The 23167-nt window shown below is 46.4% G+C and overlaps 1 protein-coding gene across 15 annotated transcripts in view; it reads left to right on the top strand.

The window, feature by feature from the left end:
• Nucleotides 1-23167, top strand: part of Kiaa1217 (KIAA1217 ortholog) — a 789856-nt gene that overhangs the window by 499859 nt on the left and 266830 nt on the right. For 4 of the 15 annotated variants that reach the window (XM_085699015.2, XM_085699014.2, XM_087896327.1 and 1 more), the window contains one exon: nucleotides 12926-13209. In XM_085699015.2, coding sequence (XP_085555141.2) covers nucleotides 13096-13209 — 114 coding nt within the window. In that variant the 5' untranslated portion in view covers nucleotides 12926-13095. Of the gene's footprint in view, nucleotides 1-311; nucleotides 601-12925; nucleotides 13210-23167 lie in introns of those variants that run through there. The other 11 variants (XM_048460707.3, XM_048460704.3, XM_085699013.2 and 8 more) reach the window with 7 other exon arrangements.

Raw genomic sequence — 23167 nt, 5'->3', positions numbered from 1 at the left:
ACTTATCTTAAAAAAGAAAGAAAAAAAACTTTTAAAGAGGTTTCTCATAACTTTGGAGGATTCAGCGGTTCGTTGCTTATTACTCAGCCTATCTGGGGGGCCTATTGGGCTCCTGAGATTCAAGGGGGCTGGGCCTGACTTGCAACTGCAATTCCTGTCCGTCCCTACTCCTGTGTGAAGTGTTTGCCTCGTCCGGGGAAAGCCGGCAGGCTGCGTCCTGGGTCAGCAGAGCGGTCACCTGTTGAGCGGCAGAGGCGGGGACAGCGGCCGCCTCCAGGGCACAGCCCCCAGTCCTGGCGACAGCGGGCGGGTGGCGGACGCTCTGGGACCCAGGCCGAGAGAGGCCGGGCCCTGGAATGCGGTCTTCCCTGGCGAGGGAGACTTTGCACCGGAGTGGAGACTAGTTGGGGTGGGGTTTCGCCGGTCCCCTCCGCCCCACCCCCGGGCCCACTTCCAAGCGCTTTCTGCGAGCTTTCCGAATTGCGCTCTGAAGTTTCCAGAGTGAGGAGCCTGGGCGGCCGGCAGGGACAATGGAAGAAAGCGAAGGCCAGAAATGTGAGCCGAACCTGCCTCCCTCGGCAGACAGCAGACAGATGCCCCGTAAGTAACAGTCCTCAAAGATGGAGTTACACGCACGCTGCTTAGAACTGGAGACCGGGAGCCTGGAGCCACGAAAAGTCTATTTCTTTGCGGGGAGGGGGGTGTTTGGGAGCGGGGTGCGTTTTCAAACTAAGTCCAGAGCTGTGGTTTCTTGGCTCTACTTTATTTGTGTCGAGATCTTCCTAGGTCGGGGAAGAGGCGGTGCATGGTGTCAGATTGGTCGAACAGTGAACAAGCAATTTGTGCGGGATCCCTAAGCAATGACAAATGAATCACCCGACAGCGTTTTGATAATTTCCCGGTGCTTCAGGAGGCTCTTTGAAAGGCAATTTTGCGCCTACCTTCAGGGCGCTGCGGTTCCATTCATTGGTTAGGAGTTTTCATGGGGGGGGGGGACTTCTTGCAGGATACAAAGTTTTGCAGTGCTTTAGAGCTAAATTGGAGTTTAAGAATGTTTTTATTTTGCAGATCCGAACGGCAGGGGAGTACTTGAGCATCTGGATGATAGATAGAACTCTGGGGCTTTCTGTTTAAATGTAAAAGTTGGGAGATCTTAAAACAGCTTTCCTGTATTCTCTCCGGGCAGTTTCTTTTTTACATTGTGTTTATAATAGACTTGTCTTTTCCGTAGGGAATTTCCAGAACCTTATATAGTTCCAAATAAATCTTGCCGGGAGGGTGGGTAGCTGCAGACAGTGATGCTGGCGCCCATCGGCCCCTCTCACTGAGTAGGCTGTCGGGGCACCTACCACACAATCCTAAACCGCCCCTGCCCTAGCCGTCCAGGTTCATGCAGGGGCCAGTCAGTAACACAAAGCTGTGCAGGAGTGCAGAGCTGTGCACGGCAGCGCGTGGGAGTGGGGATTATGCACAAGGGAAAAGGTGTGTGTTTTGTAGAATAAAAAAAAAAAAAGGAAGTAGCACATGACTCATCCACACTGAAAATGCAAAACCGAGCCAGACAGAAGAAAATACAATCAGGAGAGAAAAATCCCCCAGTCAACTGAAAAGGAAGCCTGTCTCCTAAGTGCTCAATAATCCCGGAGCCTTGAGGCGTCAGTCCGCTCGGTTTGAGGGTCCCGGGGTTGGTGGCATCCAGGCTAAGCCCTCCTTCCCCCTCACTCTTTTGATAAGGCCAATATTCCTACAGGAATTCAACCTCTGGAACTGTCCTGAAAGAAAAGACCCCAATTCTAGAGGGGGCAATTAGACCAGGACCAATTTAAGAACCAACTCTTAAACAAGCGGAGGAATTCATTGATGTTTCCGAGGTTGGGGTGGTCAGATGCCTCGCTTCGCTTACTCATCCACTCCATGAATATTGAACTTCTGTTGTGTAGTAGTCACTGTACCAGATGTTGTGGATCCAGCGATGCAGAACCCAGACTGAAAAATAGTCCCCTTCATTGGACTGATGATGTTCTAAGGGCCAAGGGTGGGGCAGAAACAAACTGAACAAATAAGCCAAATGAGGAGCCTGTCAGATGGCTGGGATGCTGGAGTTAGTAAATAAAAGCCGAGAAACAATGAGTAATTTTAAAGCATAAGTATTTCTTAAATATTGTGTGGGATAGACTTAGACCAAAACTATTTTTTATGCCTTAGACCAAAAATATTTTTTATGTTCCCAAGCTTCCTATTTTACTGGAGATCCTTTGTTTTATCTGGTGATTCTTTTGACTAAAAATAAGGCTACAGGGAAAAATAAGGGAAGTGCAAGGAAGTGGGGGTAAAATCAAGGATTATCAGAGAGCACGTCACTGAGGTGACACGCTAGCAGAGATGAGAATAAACCAAATTCACAGCATGAGAGGGAAGAGCAGGAACTTGGGAGGAGGAGAGGAGGGAAAGGGTTGAGAGGTCGCCCAGGCCGGATTCTGTAGGGCTCGTGGAGCTGTGGGGAGGTCTTTGGCGCTTACTTTATGCTCCCATGAGGCGCTGGTAGCAAATACGACTTGCCTTTTATTTAAGGAAATTAATTTTAATTAATTAATGTGGAACCCTGGTAGAGAACCTAGAACCTTAAGCATCTTAGGTAAGAACTCAAGAACTCTACCAGGCCTTTTCGAAGGCACTGAGTGGCTGAGGTGTTGTGTGGAGGGGGAGGGGCAGAGAGGCCTGTTAAGGAGGCTCCTGAGGTAAAGCAGGCAAGAAGACCCGTGCTGCTTTAGGCTAGGTGGTGATAAGCAGAGGGCGATAAGAAGCCAGCAGATTCCTGACGCATACTGGATGCGAAGCCAAAGGAATTTGCTAAGATCAGATGTAGTGTTGAGTAGAAAAGAAAAGTCAGAAACACCTTCAAAATATTTGATCCAGGTGGCTGGAAGGATGGAGCTGCATTTACCTATGGGGGAAAGCATTTAAGAGAAATAGCTGGGTGGGGGTAGGGGTGCAATTTGGGTTAGGGGAGCAGCATGTCCTTAGGGTGTGTGAGGATTAAGAAAAGTAAACAGGTGTTGGTCACTGGGTTGCCAGGTGGACTGTGACTGCCTCTCTGCTGATAGACCCGGGCACCCAAGAACTAATGCACCTGGGCATTCAAGACAGGTTAGGGACATTGGAAGGGGGATGGGAAGACAGTAAAAGGAGAGAGAGTCCCAGTTAGAATCTCAAGACTTGATTCTGGCTGCTCCACGCGTGCTTCATCGTGTGTGCGTCATTGCGTGTACGTCATCGTGTGTGCTTCACCACGTGTGTTTCCCCGAGTGTACTTCACCACGTGTGCTTCACCGCGTGTTTCCCCGAGTGTGTTTCACTGCGTGTGTTTCCCCGAGTGTGCTTCACCGAGTGTGCTTCACCGCGTGTTTCCCCGAGTGTGTTTCACCGCGTGTGTTTCCCCGAGTGTGCTTCACCGCGTGTGCTTCACCGAGTGTGCTTCACCGCGTGTGCTTCACTGAGTGTGTTTCCCCGAGTGTGCTTCACTGCGTGTGCTTCACTGAGTGTGTTTCACTGAATGTGCTTCACCGCGTGTGCTTCACTGAATGTGCTTCACCGCGTGTGCTTCACCGCGTGTGCTTCACCACGTGTGCTTCACCGCGTGTGCTTCACCACGTGTGCTTCACCGCGTGTGTTTCACTGAGTGTGTTTCCCCGAGTGTGCTTCTCCGCGTGTGCTTCACCGCGTGTGCTTCACCGTGTGTGCTTCTCTGAGCGTGCTCCACTGGGATGTGTACGGCTTTCTTAGGGTGAGCTGAAGGAGCAGCATCTCTGAGGCCAGCATCACCTGCAGCCGCATGTGCTCATCTGTCACTGTGCTCTGCCCTGTATCTCTGCCTGTGTATCGGTTTCCGCGGTTACCGTGTGGGGTTCCTGGGCCAGGACTGTGTCTCGCAGAGTGACAGAAGGCCGACGACACTACTCCAGAGACTTTGTGTTATCAGGCAGCTGTATACAGGGAATCCTTGAGTGATCATGTAACTCACACCTTTGGGAATGAAAGAGAACTCTATAAATAATTTTGCTGGGCAACAGGTGTAACTCAGAGCTGTTTAAGAAAGGTGGCAAGCATATGGTCATCTCAAGAATTTGGGAAACAATGATAGCACCATGGGTTACGGACTTCCTAAACTTTTTTTGCCCCTGGAGTCTTTCATCTGGGAAGATTTGTATGGCTCTGGGTATATACAATTATAAGAGAGGCATATAAATCAAACATTTACTGGAGCTAAATCATAAAGAAGCTTATTTTAAAACAACCCTTTTGGAAGTGGAGAGATAGCCCAGTGGTTAAGGGCATGCACAGCTCTCCAGAGGACTCTCGGGAGCTGGAGAGATAGCCCAGTGGTGAAGGGTGTGCGCTGCTGTCCAGAGGACTCAAGGTCCCATGCTGAGGAGCTTACAACCCCTCATAACTCCTGCTCCAGGGAATCCAATGTCTTCCTCTGGACTCTGGGCAACTGTATTCATGTGCACAAATGCACAGTTGTAATTAAAAGATAAAACCTTTAAATAAACATCGTAAACATCAATTAACTGTAAAAGAAAGTTCTTCCCCCTCCCCCCATTTTTCTTTTCTTTTTATTTTTTATTTTATTTTATTTTATTTTATTTTATTTTTTGAGACAGTGTCACTATTTAGCTCTGGCTAGGTTAGAGTTCCTTATACAGACCACGTTGACCTAGAACTCACAGGAATCTTCTTGCCTCTGCCTCCTCAGTGTTGGAACTGGGATTAAATGCATGTGCTACTATGGTTGTGTATGTGTGTGTGCGTGTATGTGTGGTGTATAAAATATGATCATTTATTAAAGATGAAGACAAATTTGCACACCAACATGAATGTGCTTGTTTATTTTTATATAAGGATATAAATCTTGGCTGAATATTTGATATGGCAAGACACAGAACATCTTTAAACTTTTCAGTGTTGATAGTTTGATTTTATAATAGTGCTGAGAGCATCACAATACAAACATGTAGCACCAATGTCAAAAAAAATGTATAAAGCCATTTCAGAAATTGTGGAAATTCTGTTCCAATTCCAAGTCAATATTTGCTAAATGATTTTTTTTAAAAAAATGAATTTCAAGTCAGCATCTCAAACATTCTAAGATAAAAAAATCACACATCCTAAGATAATACATGTTGAAGATACACTCATTTGATACATGCTGAAGGATGACAGTAGAAAGCTATTTAAAGTCCTTATTTTCCATAATTAAACCATTCTTTTTCTATAAGAGCATAAAGCTTTGCATAAATAGTAAAAGCACTGAAATTCAAAACATACAGTAATTGAATCTGAGCCACAGTGTTTCCAGAAGCATTTGCTGGCAAGTTGTGGCATGGTGGCAGATGCCATGCGAAGCATGCATGGTGTGTGTTCAGAACCCAGCATCCTGGGAAACAAAATGCAACATGAGCAAGCACCGTCAGAAACCTCTCAGATTCATTAGAACTTGGTTTGCTTTGTTTTAAATATAGTCTCACGTAGCCCAGGCTAACTTGAACTCTGTGCATGGCTGAGGATGACCTTGAGCTCCTGACCCTCCTGTTTCTACCTCCCAAATGCTATAATTACAGGCACATACCACCATGCCTAGCTTTACGTGTGTTGCTGGTTTACTTTTTATTTATTTGTTTGTTTGTTTGTTTATGTGTGCACGTGCACCTGAGTCTATGCACCATGTGTGTGCTTGCTACCTGTGGAGGTCAAAACAAGGTGTGGAATCCCCTGGAACTGGAGTTACAAATTTGTGAGCAACCATGTGGGTGCTGAGATTCAAATCTGGCCTCTGTGAGAAGTGAAAGCTCTTAACGTCTGAGCTATATCTTCAGCCCCTGGTTATCCATATATGAATTTTAATTAATTGTTGTTTGTTGCAGGCTTCAAAATCCTTCACTGTTGCTAACTTCTTTCACAGCTCCATATTTAGTTCTGTGACCCCCCCCCCATAGGTGTTATGGTAAAAATAAAATGCTTCAGATCCCCGAGTGGCAGCAGTGGGCAGCAGGCATGAGACCACGGCTGGCCACGAAGGCAGCCAGGCAGGGAGCCACGTGGCGGGTGAGAGACTAAAATGGATAGGCACGCCATGCAGAGTGAGATTGGATATTGGATATTTATTTAGCCGGTTATGGAAAGGAAGAAGAAAGGGGAGAAGGGGGAAGGGCAGAGAGAGGCAGAGAGAGAGAGAGAGAGAGAGAGAGAGAGAGAGAGAGAAACGGGATGGGGGAGGGGGAGAAGGGAGCAAGGCAGAGCTGCCTCTTTGGGAGAGAGACTAGAGATGGAAAGGAAAATACTCACACTGGAAGCCAAAGGAAGATCCCTTGCCTTGGTGGTGGAAGAGGGTAGGGAAAGGAAGGGAGTGGGTGGGGCTTGTCTCTTAAAGGAACAGGACAGACTATACACTAGGTGCAGAATGTAAAAAGCTGTATGCTTTTAGCAGAGAAGACATTTGGTAGCTATTGGTGTAATTTGTTTGAGATGGAGTCTCATGTAACTCAGGCTGGCTTTGAACAAATGTGGTTGAGGCTGGACTTGAACTCCTGATCTTCCCGCCTCCTGCCAAGGACTGGGGTATGATGTGTATCATCATGCCTAGCTGTTGGTGGAATCTGAATCTGTGTCTTGTTTTCTTTGGAGGCCATGGTCTCCTAGTGTGATCCTTAGGATGTTCGCCACAACATGAGTTCCTGTTCTGGCTTTTAAGAGCATTTTGAAAACTCTATGCCGGAGTCCATCCACCTGCTTGCCTCCTCTGGCAGTGACTGGCAGCCTCCTGTGGAGTGCCAACCTAGGGAATGAGAGGCATTCAGCCTGCACTCTGAAATAGCCCATCCAGTCTCTCCTCTGTATCTTCTTTCACTCTTCAAAGCACTGCCTGATACTCAGATCGTATATTAGTTCATTTGCTGACTGTCTCTCTAATCATCACGTGGATGCTCCTATTCAGGGAGAGATACAATCTATCTTGATCACTGCTCCACCACCCACCTACTCCTTCAGTGTTCGAAACAAGCATTTCATCAATATTGTGTGAATGAACAGTTCACTCTGTCAATTAACTTGAATCCACACAAGAATGTTTTTTTAGATTAGAAAGCAAGCTGTTCCTATTTTGCATAAAATCTATACCAGGAATTGTTTTTATCCTTGACTTTATTTTTTAAGAAATGTATTTATGTGTAGGAGTGTTTGCCTGCACGTGTGTCTGTGCACCCCATGCCTACCTGGTGCCTAAGAAGCCAGAAGAGGGCAAGGATCCCCTGGAACTGGAGTTACAGACAGTTGTGAGCTAACACGTGGGTGCTGGGAATTGAACCTGGGTCCCCTGGGAGAGCAGCCAATGTTCTTAGCTCCTGAGCTCTTTCTTCAGCTCCCCCACTATTATTATTATTATTATTATTATTATTATTATTATTATTATTATCATCATGAATATGTGTGATGTGAGTGCAGATATGCCTTGCTCCCTGTGTAGAGATCCAAAGACAGCTTTGTGGAGTTAGTTTTCTCCTTCCACCATTCTACAGCATCTAGGAATTGAACTCAGGTGTCCGGGCTTACTAGCACTCCCATTTTGAGCCATCTTGCCAGCCCACTGACCTCAATTTTTAAAGTCTTTTATAAGGATGCAATGGCCTCATTTCAGCTGTAATTCTTATACAAGTTTGTATATGGTGATATCTCTGTAATATTGACAAGAGGACTAGAAAACCGAGGGACACTGAACTGAGTGTCCAATAAACATGGCCATTATTCAGGCCCAGTGTTCTTGGTGGCTTTATATGGTCAGGGTCAATTTTCTGGTCCTACATACTAGAGTGTGTTGCGCTTGAACTAATCCTTGGGTGGCCCTTCTGCCCCATCAGCACACTATCCCTTTGGAGGTGTCTCCTGGATCCTTTGCATTCATCTGGCCAAAGAGTAAAGACAGATACCCTGCAAAATTATTTAGGAGACCTGGGGGTCAGGAATGAAGGGATTCTTGTTACTTCTGCCCACATTACACTCCCTGGAATTAGTACAGGGTTCCAGCTAGATGGAGAGTACAGGAAGCAGACTCTGCCTGTGTGAGCAGCCCAGGGGATGCGTCCATTGCAATACAGAGTGCAGTGGTTGTCAGCCGAAGGCTTCACAGCCAGGCAGCCTCTCCTTGAAGACCAGTGCCCTTCGGCAAGCTTGAAACGCTCCATCCTTCCTAGTGTGAGGACCCACTGACTGTAATCCTAGCATTTGGACAGCTGACTCCAGAGGTCAGCAAGCGTGAGTCTGGCCTGGGCTGCAGAGACTGTCTTTAAAGAAACAAAACAAGAAGCAACCACAACACCGCAGCTATGAAGTGGGGAGGAGCTAGAGAAGTGGGGTAGTAGGCAAAGTGCCTGATTCACAAGCAGAAGGACCCGACTTTGGATCTGCAGAACTCGTGTAAAGAGCTAAGTGTGGTGCACCTACCCATGGTCTCAGCCCTGGAGCTGGAGACGGGAGGGTCTCCCAGGTTTGCTGACAGCCAGACTAACAGAATTTGGTGAGCTCCTGTTTTTCTACCTCACAAAACATAAGGTGGGGCATGGTAGAGGAAAATACCTGCCCTCCATCTCCGACCTCCACACAGGCATGTCCAGACACTCACATTAACAAATACAGGTGCGCATACACCATATGCAAGCACACATATACACACACAAAGGAGTATGTGGACTACCTAATATACAGCAGGGTGTGTGTGTGTGTGTGTGTGTGTGTGTGTGTGTGTGTGTGTGTGTATGTGTGTGTGTTGGTTATTCGAGACAAGAGTTCATGCTCTATTATACAGGAGCCCTGGCTGACCTGAAATTCACTATGTAACCTAGGCTAGCTTTGAACTCCTACCTCAGCCTTCTGAGCGCTGAAATGGTATAAGTGTGAGCCACTGGGCTCCCTGACCTTGACCAAGGAAGAAATTCTCAGAGAAATTTAATTCAATGGTAGAGTGCATATTTAGCATGTACAAGACTCTGGGTATAATCTTCAGTACAAAAAAAATTAAAAGCAAATAAGATAAAACAAAATAATTATCCCAAGAAGATAGCTGCACTTGCGCTGGTTCCCAGCAGGTTGTAGAGTACCCAAATGATGCAAAGTCCCAAATCCCTCACTGTGTCATCTGACTCAGGCAGAGTAACCCGAGCATGGCAACGACACAGGCTCCCACAGTCTGGCAGTTGCCTGTCTGCAGAGCTTCTGTGGACGGCTCTCTGAGGATGCTCTCCTTCCTAGAACCTCCGCTTTTTTGCGTTCAGCCTCTCTGCTTTTCATGTCCAGGAAGTGGACTCATCCCAGCTGGAGTCCCCAGGTCTCTGAGGAGCAGCTCTTTGGTCCGCCTGCCCTCCTCCTCCCCACTTCTGCTCTGGAGAATCTTTAAGGGCTGGTTTCCCATTGGAAGCTCTTGCTTGCTCTTTGCCCTGCTGGAAGTGGGCTCCCTGGAAGAGCTTGGGAGGGGCAGGAAGAGGAAACAGGGCTGCCTTTCAGCTTTGCCCAGGCCTTGTCTTCAGGCTACAGCTTCACTACTTTGTTAGACAAGAAGTCCCAGAATAGCCAAGAGTCGGGCACACCCATATTTACATCTTAGCACTAAAGTTCTTTCCAAACAAGAACTAGAACTGCCCTTCTGTTTGGCAGCCTGAGAGCCCACACTTGTGCTTTTATTTATTCATACGAATAATGAGGAATTGAGCCACTCGAGTCTGACACCATGGCTGTGGAGCTGTGGCAAAACGCTCTGTGCCTGTTCCTTCTCTTGTTTATGATGCCCCGCCTGACGCTCCGCGCAGCTACAAGGCCGCATTCTCCCCACATGACTACAATGGTCCAGATGCCAGTTCTCCTTCAAGAGACTGGCAGCTTCCAAGAGCAGAGGAAAGGGCCTACGTGAGGATGAGGAGTGTGAAGTGGTTTCCTGTGGACAGTATTGCTTGTTCGGGTGCTGATGCCTGGTGCCGGGACAGAGGCAGAGGGGACGGTGGAGCAGTGGATGAGAGTTATAAGACAAAGGTGGGTTCTGTCTCCCAGGCAGCCTGCATGAGCCTTCTTTCTTGCTAACTGCGGGTGCTGTTTCCACTCCTTTTAGCCACGACATGTTCAACCTTGTTAGACAACTGGAAAATTATTTAGAAATCCACAGGAATGTGAAAGAGGTAGAGAAGCAGTGTGAAGTCGATGAAACTTCCCCCATGACAAGCGTCAGGGGAGGCTGAGAGTTTGAAGTCCCGGCAGTGGGATGACGAGGAGGTTAGTGTGCCCTGTAGGTTGCCAGTGACCTCAGGACCCTACTTCTGCGTGGTCTCTCAGTTTATTTCAAGAAAGAAAGTGGGATACTCCATAGTCTGTGAGGCTAACTGGTCCTATTGTCTTGTCTGACCCTGCTGATCCCTGGATGGAGCAGCTGAGTTGCTGAAGGCCTATGAGTTCAACAACGTGTCTTCCACCTGTCTGTCTGACTGGTTATGTGTGATTCTTTATCCGTATGTCTGAAGAAATAGTCTTGCCAGAGATTCAGATTTGTTCATTAAGCTAACTGTCCTGGATAACTTTCACATGGATTATTTTAATGTTGTCGAAAGCAGTCTTGAAAAGCCACAGGGCTCTATCACGCACACGATGGTTTTAGCTAATACAAAAATACATGTACAACACACACATGCAAAAGATGAAGCTGAGCATCTTTATGGCACATGCGCTTCTCAGCCTGAGATATGATCTTTCTACTCTTAGCTTTGTTTTTTGTGGTGGTCTTGTGACTGACTCAGAGCCTTGCATATCCCAGGCAAGAATTTCATGTCTAAATTTCATCTCTGGTCCTGCATTCTGCTCTATGTAACAAAATTCGTGACTCCTGAATTATTAGGGAAAAGATGCTAAAAAAAAGGAAACTGTGATGCAAATTAAAGATATTATTACTTAATAAAGATTACTCTTACTAACTAAATAAAATTATACTAACCCCTCAATACCTTCTCAACCAAAACGTTTGCTTTCTCGCTCTTTAAGCTTCCTGCTGAAACTAGTGAAAGCTAATAGTAACTAACTGAGCTGTTCCCCCCTTCCTTCCTCAGTGTCTGATGGAGATGCTGTAATGAGCAAAATAATGAGGAGTGGGGCCACACAGAAGAATTGTTCTTGGGGCACACGTTGAGCTTGGGAAGACTAGAACAGGAAAACCAGCCAGAGGTGAAATACTTTCCATTTCCTGCTAGCTGGACTCTGCACTTGGAGATCTTCTGTATGTAGAAGCCTCCAGAAAAAGAGAGGGTAACAGTGTTAGGGAATGTTAGTTCCCTTGCATTTAGGGAACTGGTTTATGTCTAAACTATGGACAGCTGTTGCTTTAAAAAAAAATTGTTAAACCAAAACAAACAAACAAATAAGTAAATAAATAAAAATTACAAAGCCGTGTGGTAGTGGCACACCTTTAATCTTGCACTCCACTTGGGAGACAGAGGCAGGTGGATCTCTGTGAGTTCCAGGATGCCAAGGTTACACAGAGAAACCCTGTTTTGAAAAAAAAAAAGAAACAAAAACAAAAAATTATTATAATGGTGGGGGGATGCACATGTGCCTGTAGAGGTCAGGGGATGCCCATGTGCCTGTAGAGGTCAGGGGATGCCCATGTGCCTGTAGAGGTCAGGGGATGCCCATGTGCCTGTAGAGGTCAGGGGATGCCCATGTGCCTGTAGAGGTCAGGGGATGCACATGTGCCTGTAGAGGTCAGGGGATGACAGGCAGAAGTCCGTTTTCTTATTCTACTGTGTGGATGCTAGGGCTTGAACTCACACCTTCGGTCTTCATGGAAATTTCTTATCCCACTGAGCCTACTTTTCTAGAAAGGCTGTGAAAACTGGGCGCTGGTGACACACACTGTTAGTTCCAGTACTTGGGAGGCTGAGGCAGGAGGATCTCTGAGTTCAAGGACAGCCTGGTCAACATAACAAGCCCCAGGCCAGTCAAGGTTATACTAGTGAGACCCTGCCTCAAAACAAAACAGAACAAAATCAAAGAAACAAAAGACTATGAAGAACTGTGTTCTTGAATTTTTGCAGCTTCTCAATGTTTGCTACTTTCATCCCCATCCTAAAAACCTGAAAACAACAGAACCAAGAAAAACAGGGTCAGGAGCATCTTTAACTTGCTTTGAACCCTAAGCATTAACCTCGTAAGTCCCCTTTGATCTTTTCTAAGGATAAGCTGACAGGACTCTGAAAGGCCAGCTCTATGTTGGAAGTCGTCTACATAGGTCAGAACCATCAAAACATCCATGGTGCTTCTCTTGCTACGTGTGTTTCAGATGAAGTCGTTTGGGGAAAATATGACTGAACCTTCACTGTACGGCTCCCCAATTACCTTCCATGATATTCCCCTTGCCTGGCTCCTGGTGACAATGGAGAACTGGAACTCTCCAGTGCTTTGCTGGTGCCAGTGATCTTCTGAGGACTATATAGCTATCTTTCCTCTTGGTGCTGATCCACATGTGTCAGAACCATCTTCAGATTATAAAATCCTATTAATAGGTTGAAACTATAATGGAAAGTGTTGAAATAGTCAGAACAGTCCTGGGGTTATCTCTGCTGTGATTATAGACACAGGAGCGGTTACCTGCAAACACCTGGTCTGGCCACACTTACTCATTTGTAACAAACTCAAAGGCAGAAATAAATAAATAAATTTAAAAAAAACTTGCTACAGCATCTGAAGTACAGTTTTTAAAATCACTTCTGATGGTAGAATTTTTTTCTTTCTTACAAAAAAAATTCTGTTACGTTACATTGATTCATTAGCAACTGCCACAAACCCGAGACTCCTGTGAAATCATTAATTGTGAATTGTACTTTTGTTCTTTATCTTGCAGAGCAAGGGAAAAGCAATCTTCATGTAACGTCCCTGGAAGATGCAGCATGCCGCCGGCCCAAGGAACGCCTGTCTAATGGACACAGCCGGGCTCAGGTTTCCAAGCCTGCCCGAAATATCCCCAGGAGACACACGCTAGGTGGTCCCCGAAGTTCCAAGGAGATCTTGGGGATGCAAACGTCTGAGATGGATAGAAAGAGAGAGGCGTTCCTGGAACACCTGAAGCAGAAGTACCCCCACCATGCCACAGCAATCATGGGTCACCAGGAGAGGCTGAGGGACCAGGTAGGAGCACACTGTCGGTCATCCTGGTCTTGGTCATCCATTGAAAAATATTTTTAAAAATTGAACTTATTCATCTGTGTGTACATATAAGTGTCTGTGTGAGGGTATGCAGCATAGTTGAATGTGCGGATGCAAACCTATACATGGGCACAGAGGCCAGAAGGGGTTCTCAGGGGTCCTCCACTATCATTCTGCGCTTATGTCCAGGAACGGTCTCCCGCTGAACCTGGGGCTGACATTTTCTCACTAGACTGGCAGTCAGCAAGCCCAAGTCATCTTCCAGTCTGTGTCCCCCTTGGAGCTTGAGTTACAGGCATGCACAAGACACCGAGCCATCCCTCCAGCCCACTCAGTCTGCTTTGTTGTTGCTGTTGCAGTGTTGAAATTAGAACCCAGGGCCTTGCCTATGCTAGGAAAGCATTCTTACATAGTTCATTCATTGTTTGCTTAAAAAGAGATTTGTTCATTATTAGTACTATTATTATTACAACTACTACTACTACTACTATTACTACTATTTATTATGATGATGATGATTTTTCTTTGTTTGAGATGGGTTTCACTGTGAAGTCCTGGCTAGCTTTGAACTCTCTACATAGGTCAGACTGGCCTCAAATTTACAGAGTTGTGCCTACCTTTGCGTCACCAGAGCAGGGATTAAAGGCATGCACCACCATGTCCAACCTATTATTAATATTTTTATTTGTGTGCTTGTGTGTGTGTGTGTGTGTGAGTTTATGTGTACTCCCTGCATGTATGTGCTTACAGAAACCAGAGATGCTGTGAGCTTCTGTGTGGGTAGTGGGAAGCAAACCCGGGTCCTGTACAAGAGCTGTCTAATGTTCTTAGCCTTGAGCCTTCTTTCCAGCCCCTCACAGCTCATTTCTTTAATGAGCAAGATGACCTTGGAGTTCAAAGTGAAAAGATGCATTGGTGTTCCTGTCGTGGAGTGGTTCCTGGTTTCTGGCTTAGCTATTGTCCTCCTAAGCACCATTCCAAGAGAACAGAGGGGTCTGACGCAAGAGAAAGGCTCACACACCAAGCAGTTCTCCCAAAATGAGCTTTCTTTTCAAGCACAAATGCATCAGATGCACAGGGCATGAAGGATTTTGTTTTCTGAGTGAGACCTCGTGCAACTGCATTTCATCCTGAGAACACTTAAAGTGCTTGGCACAGTGAATGAATGAATGAGTGAGTGAATGGGTGAATGAATGAATGAATGAATGCAAAAATCTCTGAGGACACGTCATGGTAAATAGAGCACCTATGAATAGACTTGTGACAAGCCTCTTTTGTTCAAGCTGATGTCAGGCTTTTTGCTGCTGTTCCTTTTACTTCTTTTGTAGAAATCCCAGATGCTGTCTTTTGCATCCTTTGCTTTCTGCTGTCTTCAGCTACCTGTTTTCTCTGGTTATCTTGACAGCCACAGAGATATCACCCAGCTGTGTGGCACAGGGTTTTATTGTTCCTGGGCTGCGTGCAATTACTTTTTAGCAGACTGAGCGGGTTTAGGGTCACAGGAGTTGTGTGGCTTCCTCTGGGGCCCTCACTGGCCTCTTATCAGATTGACCTTTGAGGCTGGAGACTGCCTGGAGGGGAGCAAACCGAGAACCCTCCACCAGTGTTCGAGTGGGAGGGGAGCAGGTAGGGGGAGGGCACTACAGGCTTCCAGGGGTTGAGGCAAGCCCCGTGTTTTCAGTCTTCTGTCTGGACAGTTAGATGCCACAGTTCTGTTTAAGTCATTCAGCATTTGATTATTCATAGAGATGGGTAGGGGTGTCATCTGGTACAGTTTGCCCTTAGTGCCATCTCTCCATGAAGTGGACATTCTCTAAGGACTCTATCAGACTGCCCAAAGCTGTGAAATGTGCTTTCTTTTTCACATTTGATTTCCTTCTCCTTTGTATTACAAAAAGGCAGACTGTGGACTGAAGAGGAAATGGGAAACCTCACTGACCCAAAGATGGGCCGATAACCCGCTCCAGTGTGAGGAAGGAGGGTTACCTTTCCTTTGAAGGAGGCTCGGCAGCATCGGTGCGCATTTGAGCAATAGGATACTTTCCTTTTTTTCTCTTCGTGTCTCTGTTTTGGGAAATACTATAATTGATACAAAGCTATTCATGTGGAAGTAACTTAAACTCAGTAACGATTACACATCAAGGAAAAGCTGGGATTAACCAAAAGACGTGTGAAGTGGGAATCCTTGTTTATTTATTCCACTATTGTAAATGATAAAGGTCGTTGCCTGTAGGGTTGTTTTTTTGCTATTGCTGTTTGCTCATGTGTTTCTTAGACAGGTTGTCGCTATGCAGTCCTGGCTATTCTGGAACCCCTTATAGAACCAGGATGGTCGTGAACTCACAGGGATCCGTCTGCTTCCTGAGCCACATGCCAGGCCCAGGGCTTGTAAGTGTAGAGTAAATCTTGTCTCACACACACAAGGAGCACAAGGGACAGTACACTTGGAGGGGATGCAGATAAGGGTAGAAAAGACAAAAATCTGTGTTAAATGGGAAGGAATGGGTTAGTGGCCTCCAGTACTGACCTACTGTCCCCAGTAACACCTCTACCTCCGCCGAGCTATGAGGTGACCTAGCAGCTGTTCTTTCCTGGTGAGAACAGAGGCCAAGTCCCATCTCCACCTTTTTTGTGTTCTGTGGTGATTATCTGAAAGGGGGAGATTTTGAAGGCCACATCTGTGTGCATTCTGGCTGCTGCTCAGGTCCTGTGAGTCCATCCCATCAGCAGAGGAGCCTTGGGGGACTTGGGACGTTTCTTCTGACTTCTCCTCCCTTGTCTCTCACCACCCCTGAGTACTCTTCCTGCCTCACTGTGTCCACAGACCTTCTGACTGTGGCTTTTCCTGTAGAGGAAGTCAAATAACACCATCTGATGCCCATCTCCAGACTCTGGGCCTCTAAATACCAGCTACTCCTTTGTGGGCTGTAGTCCTGGCTGCCTCCCCAGCATGGTTGAGAGAAAGTCAAAAATGATGCATTTGGTGTTTTAGATGCCAGCCTGGTAGTAGGAATCTAGGAGTCTTCTGATTCCTTGCAATCAAACACAGTGGAAAGAAGGATGTGCCCCTGCTTCAGAATCTTAGTTTAAGTATGGGAATATTCCTAGTAGAGAATTTAAAACTTAGGTTTAATTTTTAAAAATTTATGACCTCTCTTTGTGTGTACACAAAAATATGGAGGTCAGAGGTCAACTTTGTGGAGTTAGTCATTTCCTACTACCTCTCTCTGGGTTCCTGGTAGAGAATGTAGGTTACCAAGCTTGTATGGAAAGCACGTTTACAGATGAGCTATCTCCCTGGCCCTGCATTTGAGTTTCTTATTTATTTATTTAAGCCCTGCATTCGAGTTTCCTATTTATTTATTTATTTATTTGCTTTGGTGTTTTGCCTGCATGTATGTCTGTTTGAGATTGTCACATTCCCAAGAACTGGAGCTACAGACAGTTGTGAGCCACCATGTGGGTGCTGAGAATTGAACCCAGGTCCTCTGGAAGAACAGTCAGTGCTGTTAGCCACTGAGCCATCTCTCCAGCCCCACATTTGAGTTTTTAAAACTATAATGCATTTTCTTGACTCTCAATTATTGAAAAGCTGAGAGATTACCTTAATGTCCTTAATTAATCCAAGTCCTTAAACTGTGCGGGTGAGCACTTTGCAGCAGGATGCATATTGGCATAAGAGTGACTGCACCTTTCTGTCTCCCTCCACATTCTTAGGTCTTTTCAAACAGCTACTCAGCTACTTAGTTTTCATGTGTGTATACATGCATATGAAGTATGTGGGTGAGCGAGCATATGGTGAGGGTGTCAGGACAACTTGGAGGAGCTGGTTCTCACCTCCACCTCATTGAGGTATTCTGGGCACTGTCCTCACCTGTCCTGGAGACCTGTGATTAGGACCATGTGCTTGTCACCATGTCAGACGTTTTATGTGGGTTGCAGGAGTCACTTGCACTTTGATCCCCTGAGCCATCTCCAGGCCCTCTTGGACTTTTTCAATTGGGCAGAGCCATCAGACAGGGGTCCCCATTGCCTGTCTGTGGAAGGCAGAGTGTGGTTGGAGTGCAGCCTTCCCTATAGGCTAATTGTGGAATTTGGCACTGATGACTTATTTTTCTCAGTCATGGCTTAGTGAGATAGCAACTCTTACAAAGGAAAACATTGAATTGGGGCTGGCTTGCAGTTCCAGAGGTTTAGTCCATTATCACCGTGGTGGGAAGCATGGCAGCAGACTTGGTTCTGGAGAATACCTGAGAGTTCTACACCTGGATTCACGGCAGCAGGAAGAGAAAAGCCACAGGACCTGACTTGGGCTTTTGAAATCCACAAAGTGACACACTTTCTCCAAAGCGATAGCTCCTAATCCTTTTAAATAATGCCACTCTCTGGTAACCAAGCATTCAATTCTATGAGCCTGCTGGTGCTATTCTTATTCAAACCACCGTAAGTGGGAAATTTGAGGCAAGTAGCTGTGGAAGAAGCTTTCAGTGTTGGGACAGGGTTGTTTCTCAGTGACAGTGCTTTCCTAGTCCGAATGAGATTTAATAACTAGCAATGTGCAAAAAATGAGAAAGAAGAAAAGACAAAAGAAATACTCATTGTTTGCAAAGTCGATTTAACCCACACATTTAACAGTTAGGATCTTGTGTTCTGTGAGAACTGTGTTAGGAAATGAATCCATGTACCTCAAAGCGTGAAGATCAGTGCATGGAGGGAGCTGTTAGCAGGGAAGAATTTCACACCGAGATCAGAAATTGCTGCAGTCTCAGAAGGATGAGGGAACCCTGTTTTCCTGGTTAACCTCCATGTCCTCGAGGTCCCGCCTATGGCAAGGATCGTGATAGATGGCATTCTTCTGGAGTAGGGAGGGTCAGAGAGATGACGCCAGACAAGAATGGAGCAGCCTAGGAAAGGTGGAAGTGGACTTTGGGGAAGAAGGTCAATGGATATAAGGAGAGGGAAGGCAGGTTGTGCTGAGTCTTGAATGCCAGCAGAAAGTGTGGATCCTTAGCTCTGGGCCATGGTATGGAATCATACTAAAGGCAAAGTTTCAGAATCAGCTTTCAGTGATATGTGGGAGGGTTGGTGAAACTGGTTGGTAGCAGCCTTGGTGTCCAGACAGACCAGCAGCGATAAGGTCCAGGGTGGAAGCTATGGTCCGGAACCTAACCAGAAATACATACTGACATACCAGACATTAGGAAGGAAGACGAGAACAGTAACAGACTGCAGGAGAACAAAGGTACAGAAAGGACTGTCACAGGTTCAGCAAAATAGATTTAAAACTTGGTTTCAGAAGCTGGAATGGTGGCACACACCTTTAGTCCCAACACTTGGGAGGCAGAGGCAGACAGATCTCAGTGAACTCAAGGCTAGCCTGGTCTACTTGGTGAGTTCCAGGACACGTAGGGCTACACAGAGACCCTGCCTCCACCATCCACCCACCCACTCAAGAAACGAAAAGTCCTGGTTTTGGGTTTCATTCTATTTTTCAGCCTGTGCAAGGTCCTTCAGCAAGTCACCGAGTAGTCCATGGTGCTCGGAAACATTTGGAGACTAGAGAGCTGGGAAATGGGGGCTGGGAGATGGCTGAGTTGTTGATGCTCCGCTGGCTGTGCAAGCATGAGGACCTGAGTTCAGATCCCCTGCAGACACACAGACAGCCAAGCATTGTCTGTGACAAGAGGGAGGTGGGGAGCAGTGGCAGAGACAGAAGATCCAGTCAGTCTATTCAGTTAGTGGACTCAGTGAGTGCTGTGTCTCAACAGAGGGGAGATACCCAACATCAACCTCTGACCTTCACACATGCATGCGTACACACACACGCACACACCCAACATACACACACAAACATATTCACAGACACTACACACACAGTCACACACATAAAAATGAAAGGAAGAAAGGGGGAATGTACCATTGGTGGTAATATGAGAGGACAGAACTGACGCCACTGTGTCAGCCCTTGCGGTCTGTCGATAGGGATGGCTTGGGTGGGGACGCATTCGGTCTGGAGCCTGTTCGATGGCGTTTGGAAGCATCTCTTTGCAGCCTCTCAGGCCGGCTCTCCCATAGCCTTACTCCAACCTCACTTCGCTTTCTCTTCTCAGAGTCTTTGGCTTGGCCGGGCTGCTCTCTCTCTGTCCTCCCAGTTCCCTTATCTGTGGTTTTCCAGGGGCACCCACAAGCATGTCTTTGTGGAAGGGTGAACCTGAGCCTTGCTGGTTCTGGGTCTATGGGATGGACCTTTGAACTAGGGCTGATTTTTGAGAGTGTGGGGCAAATAGCAGGCATTGCCCTGACAATTCTTACTCCAAAGAAGTATTTTTGCACAAATGGAATGTGCAATGGTTTGGTTTCCTGAGTCTTCATTGGCATCGCTCCTAGGTCAGTGCTGCTTAGCCGGCACCAAGATGCTGAAGGCCGAGCAGGTGTGGTAAGGACAGGAAATGCAGTGTGAGAGAAACCATGGCCCAAATGTGCTGGCAGAGTGGTGAGCAAGCCTGTATTTTATATCCCCCTTGTTTTTCTCTTGCTCCATTTCTCTGCTCCTTGCTTTTTCTGTTTTCAGATATTTCAATGAAACCGGAACTCTCTCCTGTGCGAAAGCACGCTAAATATAAAATGTGTGAGAAGCGTTACTGTTTAAAGACCCGGTCCTTTCCCCCGCTGCTCCACGAAACATCCGTGTTTCCTTCTGGTTGGTAACAGCATTTTCATGTCCTGTAAGCAAGCTAGTAGAGAGTAAGTAGTTTCTCTCAGGTCTATTTTTTCTATTATTATTTTTTTTATCAAGTATCAGCTTGCGTTTCTCTCTTCAGGGAATCTTTCTCATTATTTTTAGCTTCTGTCTTAAATAATACCCTTTCCTAGGTTTTAAAAATTATCTTGTCCTTTATAATTTCTTTAAATGAGTTTAAATTTTGAAAAGCTTTAATTTTACATATATGACTGTTTTTGCTGCATGTATATATTTGGAACATGTGTTTGCCTGGTTCCCATGGAGACAAGAAGAGGATGCTAGATCCCCTGGAACTGGAGCTACAGGTGGTTGTGAGCCAATATGTGGGTGCTTAGAACACCGGATCCTCTACAAGAGCTACAGATGCTCTTAACCACTGAGCCATCTCCCCAGGCCCAAGTTTAATTTTCAATGGTATTTTCATTTGTTTATTTTTTTATTGTGTGCATGTGTATATGCACCGTGGTGTAACACGCAGAGGTCAGAAGACAAATTGCACAAGTCAGTTTTCTTCTTTCTGCCTTGTGTCTGCTGTGGATCAAACTCAGGTGGTCAGTTTTGGCAGCAGGCACCTTTTCCCACTGATCCCTCTCACCAGCCCCAAATGAGTTTAAATTTAATAGTTCTCTGTGTAGCCCTGGCTAGCCTGGGATTTGCTTTGTAGCCCAGGTTGGCTTCAAACTTGTAGCAATCCTTATGCCGCTGCCTGCTGCATGCTAAGATGATGGGTATGCCCTACCATTCCCAGAGTCAGTCTGAATTTTCACAGGAGAGTTTACATGTTAACATTAAGCATACCATCATTACTTCATTTTAATTTATCTCAAATCTGTCTATTCATCCCTGATCACATATGGCTCATGCTAGGTAAAATCTGACAGGCACTTGAGTTTAGTGCTATTGGCAAGTGTATTTGACATGGCAGCAAGCGACTCCAGGTGAGATGACTTAGACACCTAGAGGCCCATTAGAAATGGATCCTATGCCCAGAAAACCAGACTGCACACATGACGCCTGGAGTTATGAGATCCATCAGTCAGGGTTCTGCAGAGCCAGAGGAGAAATAGCAAAATGCTCTCTCGTCGGGAGAGCTCAGCCATTGCACTTTAAGCCTTCTGCTGATTGAATTATGGAGGGCAGTCTGTTTTCCTCACACCCTAATGACTGATGGGAGTCACATCTCAGGCATTCCTTCACGGCAAAACCGAGACGGGTGCTTCATGGAACACCTGGGCACCTCAGCTTAGCCAAGTGGCAACACAGAATTAACTGTCCCCTGGTACCTTTAAGCAATAGTAAAATGAGAATGTGTGATTTCGACGAGAAATCAGTGGCATCCCGCGACAACCTGAGCATCAGGGTCAGCCGGGGTGCAGGATTACCAGGGTTGGCCTCCACCATCTCCCTCAGAAGTTCAAGTGCTGTTTTTCTTCTGATGACACCAAAGTATGATTTCTAACTACAGAATATGTCCTTGCTTCTTTTAGTGGCCATCAGTTTTTCTTTGGATGAGGTTGCAGTGATTCCTAGAGAGAGAGGGGTTTGTTTCATGAGACCTCACCTTCATCCTTGCTGTCTGTCGCCCCTGAGGTTGTGAGGACTGGTCCATGAGTTAGGATGGATCATGCCGCTCTGCTGTCCATGCTGACTTGCGGACAGCCAGAGCTAGAGCGATGCCTACACTCTGGCCAGCCACTGTTGCCGATGCTGCTTCCATCTTAGGCTGTCCATGGACGGACAATCCCAGAACCCCAGGCATCTCTTCACTCGGGATATCAGGAGAATTCACAAAACGTCTGTTTGCCCTTTGCAATATAATAAGGATTTTGAAGTTAACTACAGAAGAATTCCACTTGGCCTGGCTGAATTTACTGAGGATTTTCACATCCCCTCTTTGGTGTGGGCTTATTAAGCTAGGGGTAATGCTACCTGTAGTTAAACACGGGTATTCTGGGGTCAAATCTTTGGCCCTCCCAGATTTATATTGATAGTCCACCACTTTGTTTCTGGGGCAGACCCACCCAACCCAATTCCTTTGAGCCCATCTACGCTTACAATGGCAATGGTGGTCCTTCTGGCATCTCACTGGAGCTGGGAAGCTTACAGGAAGTAAGGCTAGATTATTTAACAGAGGAAGTATTTGCTGAAGTACCTTTCGCTAAATGACAGTTTCTAAGGCGTAGGTAAGAAACCTCTTCTAGCAGGTCACGCATACCCTGATTTTTCAGAGGCTTTTTTTTCTGAGAGCACTCCTGCTACAGTATAGACTTGTTGAAACAAACTCAAGAGTGTGATTTGCTCTCCTGAATCAATTATAGATGACTGTGCTGTCGCTAAATTTAGAAACAAAACAGTCTATTGCATTAATTATTTTTCTCCTGATTACAACGGAGGACTTGGTATAAGAACCCACGTAGAGATTTATTTGGGTTCGTGGTTTGAAGCAAACTTTATCGTGGCGGAGAAGGCATGCTTGCTGGGGCAGCTATGGTGTGAACACTCAAGGCTGCTTCCTGGTGTTCTGGCCGACCAAGGAGGAAGGAAGGGAAGGAGTACGGAGAGCGGAGAGCGGCTGAAGCGCAACCCTTAGTGCAGGAGATCTCCAGGCCCCACCAGTTACCAACTTCCCCCAGCTTGGCCCTACCTCCTGAAGGTGCCTGTGCCTCCCAAAACAGCGCCACCTGCTGGAGACTAGCCATTCAAACACACAAGCCTGTAGGAGACATTTTACTTTACAAACCTTTACATTTTTAAAAAAATTTATTTATTTATTTGTTTGTTTATAAAAATTTCCACTTCCTCCCCTCCTCCCCATATCCTCCCATTCCCCCCACTCCCTCTCCCCCCCCACTCCCTCTCCTCCTCCTTCTCCAGTCCTAAGAGCAGTCAGGGTTTCCTGCCCCGTGGGAAATTCAAGTTCCTCCCCTCTCCCTCCAGGTCTAGGAAGGTGAGCATTCAAACAAACTAGGATCCCAAAAAGCCAGTACATGCAGACAAAACAAGACGCAGTGCCATTGTCAATGGCTTCTCAGTCAGCCCCCATGTCAGCCACATTCAGAGACTCCGGTTTGATCACATGCTCGTTCAGTCCCAGTCCAGCTGGCTTTGGTGAGCTCTCATTAGATCAATCCCCTTGTATCGGAGGGTGAACGCACCCCTCGTGGGCCTGATTTCCTTTTTCATGTTCTCCCTCCTTCT

Source organism: Myodes glareolus, chromosome 14, assembly GCF_982192425.1.
Source record: "Myodes glareolus chromosome 14, mMyoGla1.1, whole genome shotgun sequence".
Lineage (NCBI taxonomy): Eukaryota > Metazoa > Chordata > Mammalia > Rodentia > Cricetidae > Myodes > Myodes glareolus.
This window is presented reverse-complemented; position numbering and strand designations above follow the sequence as displayed.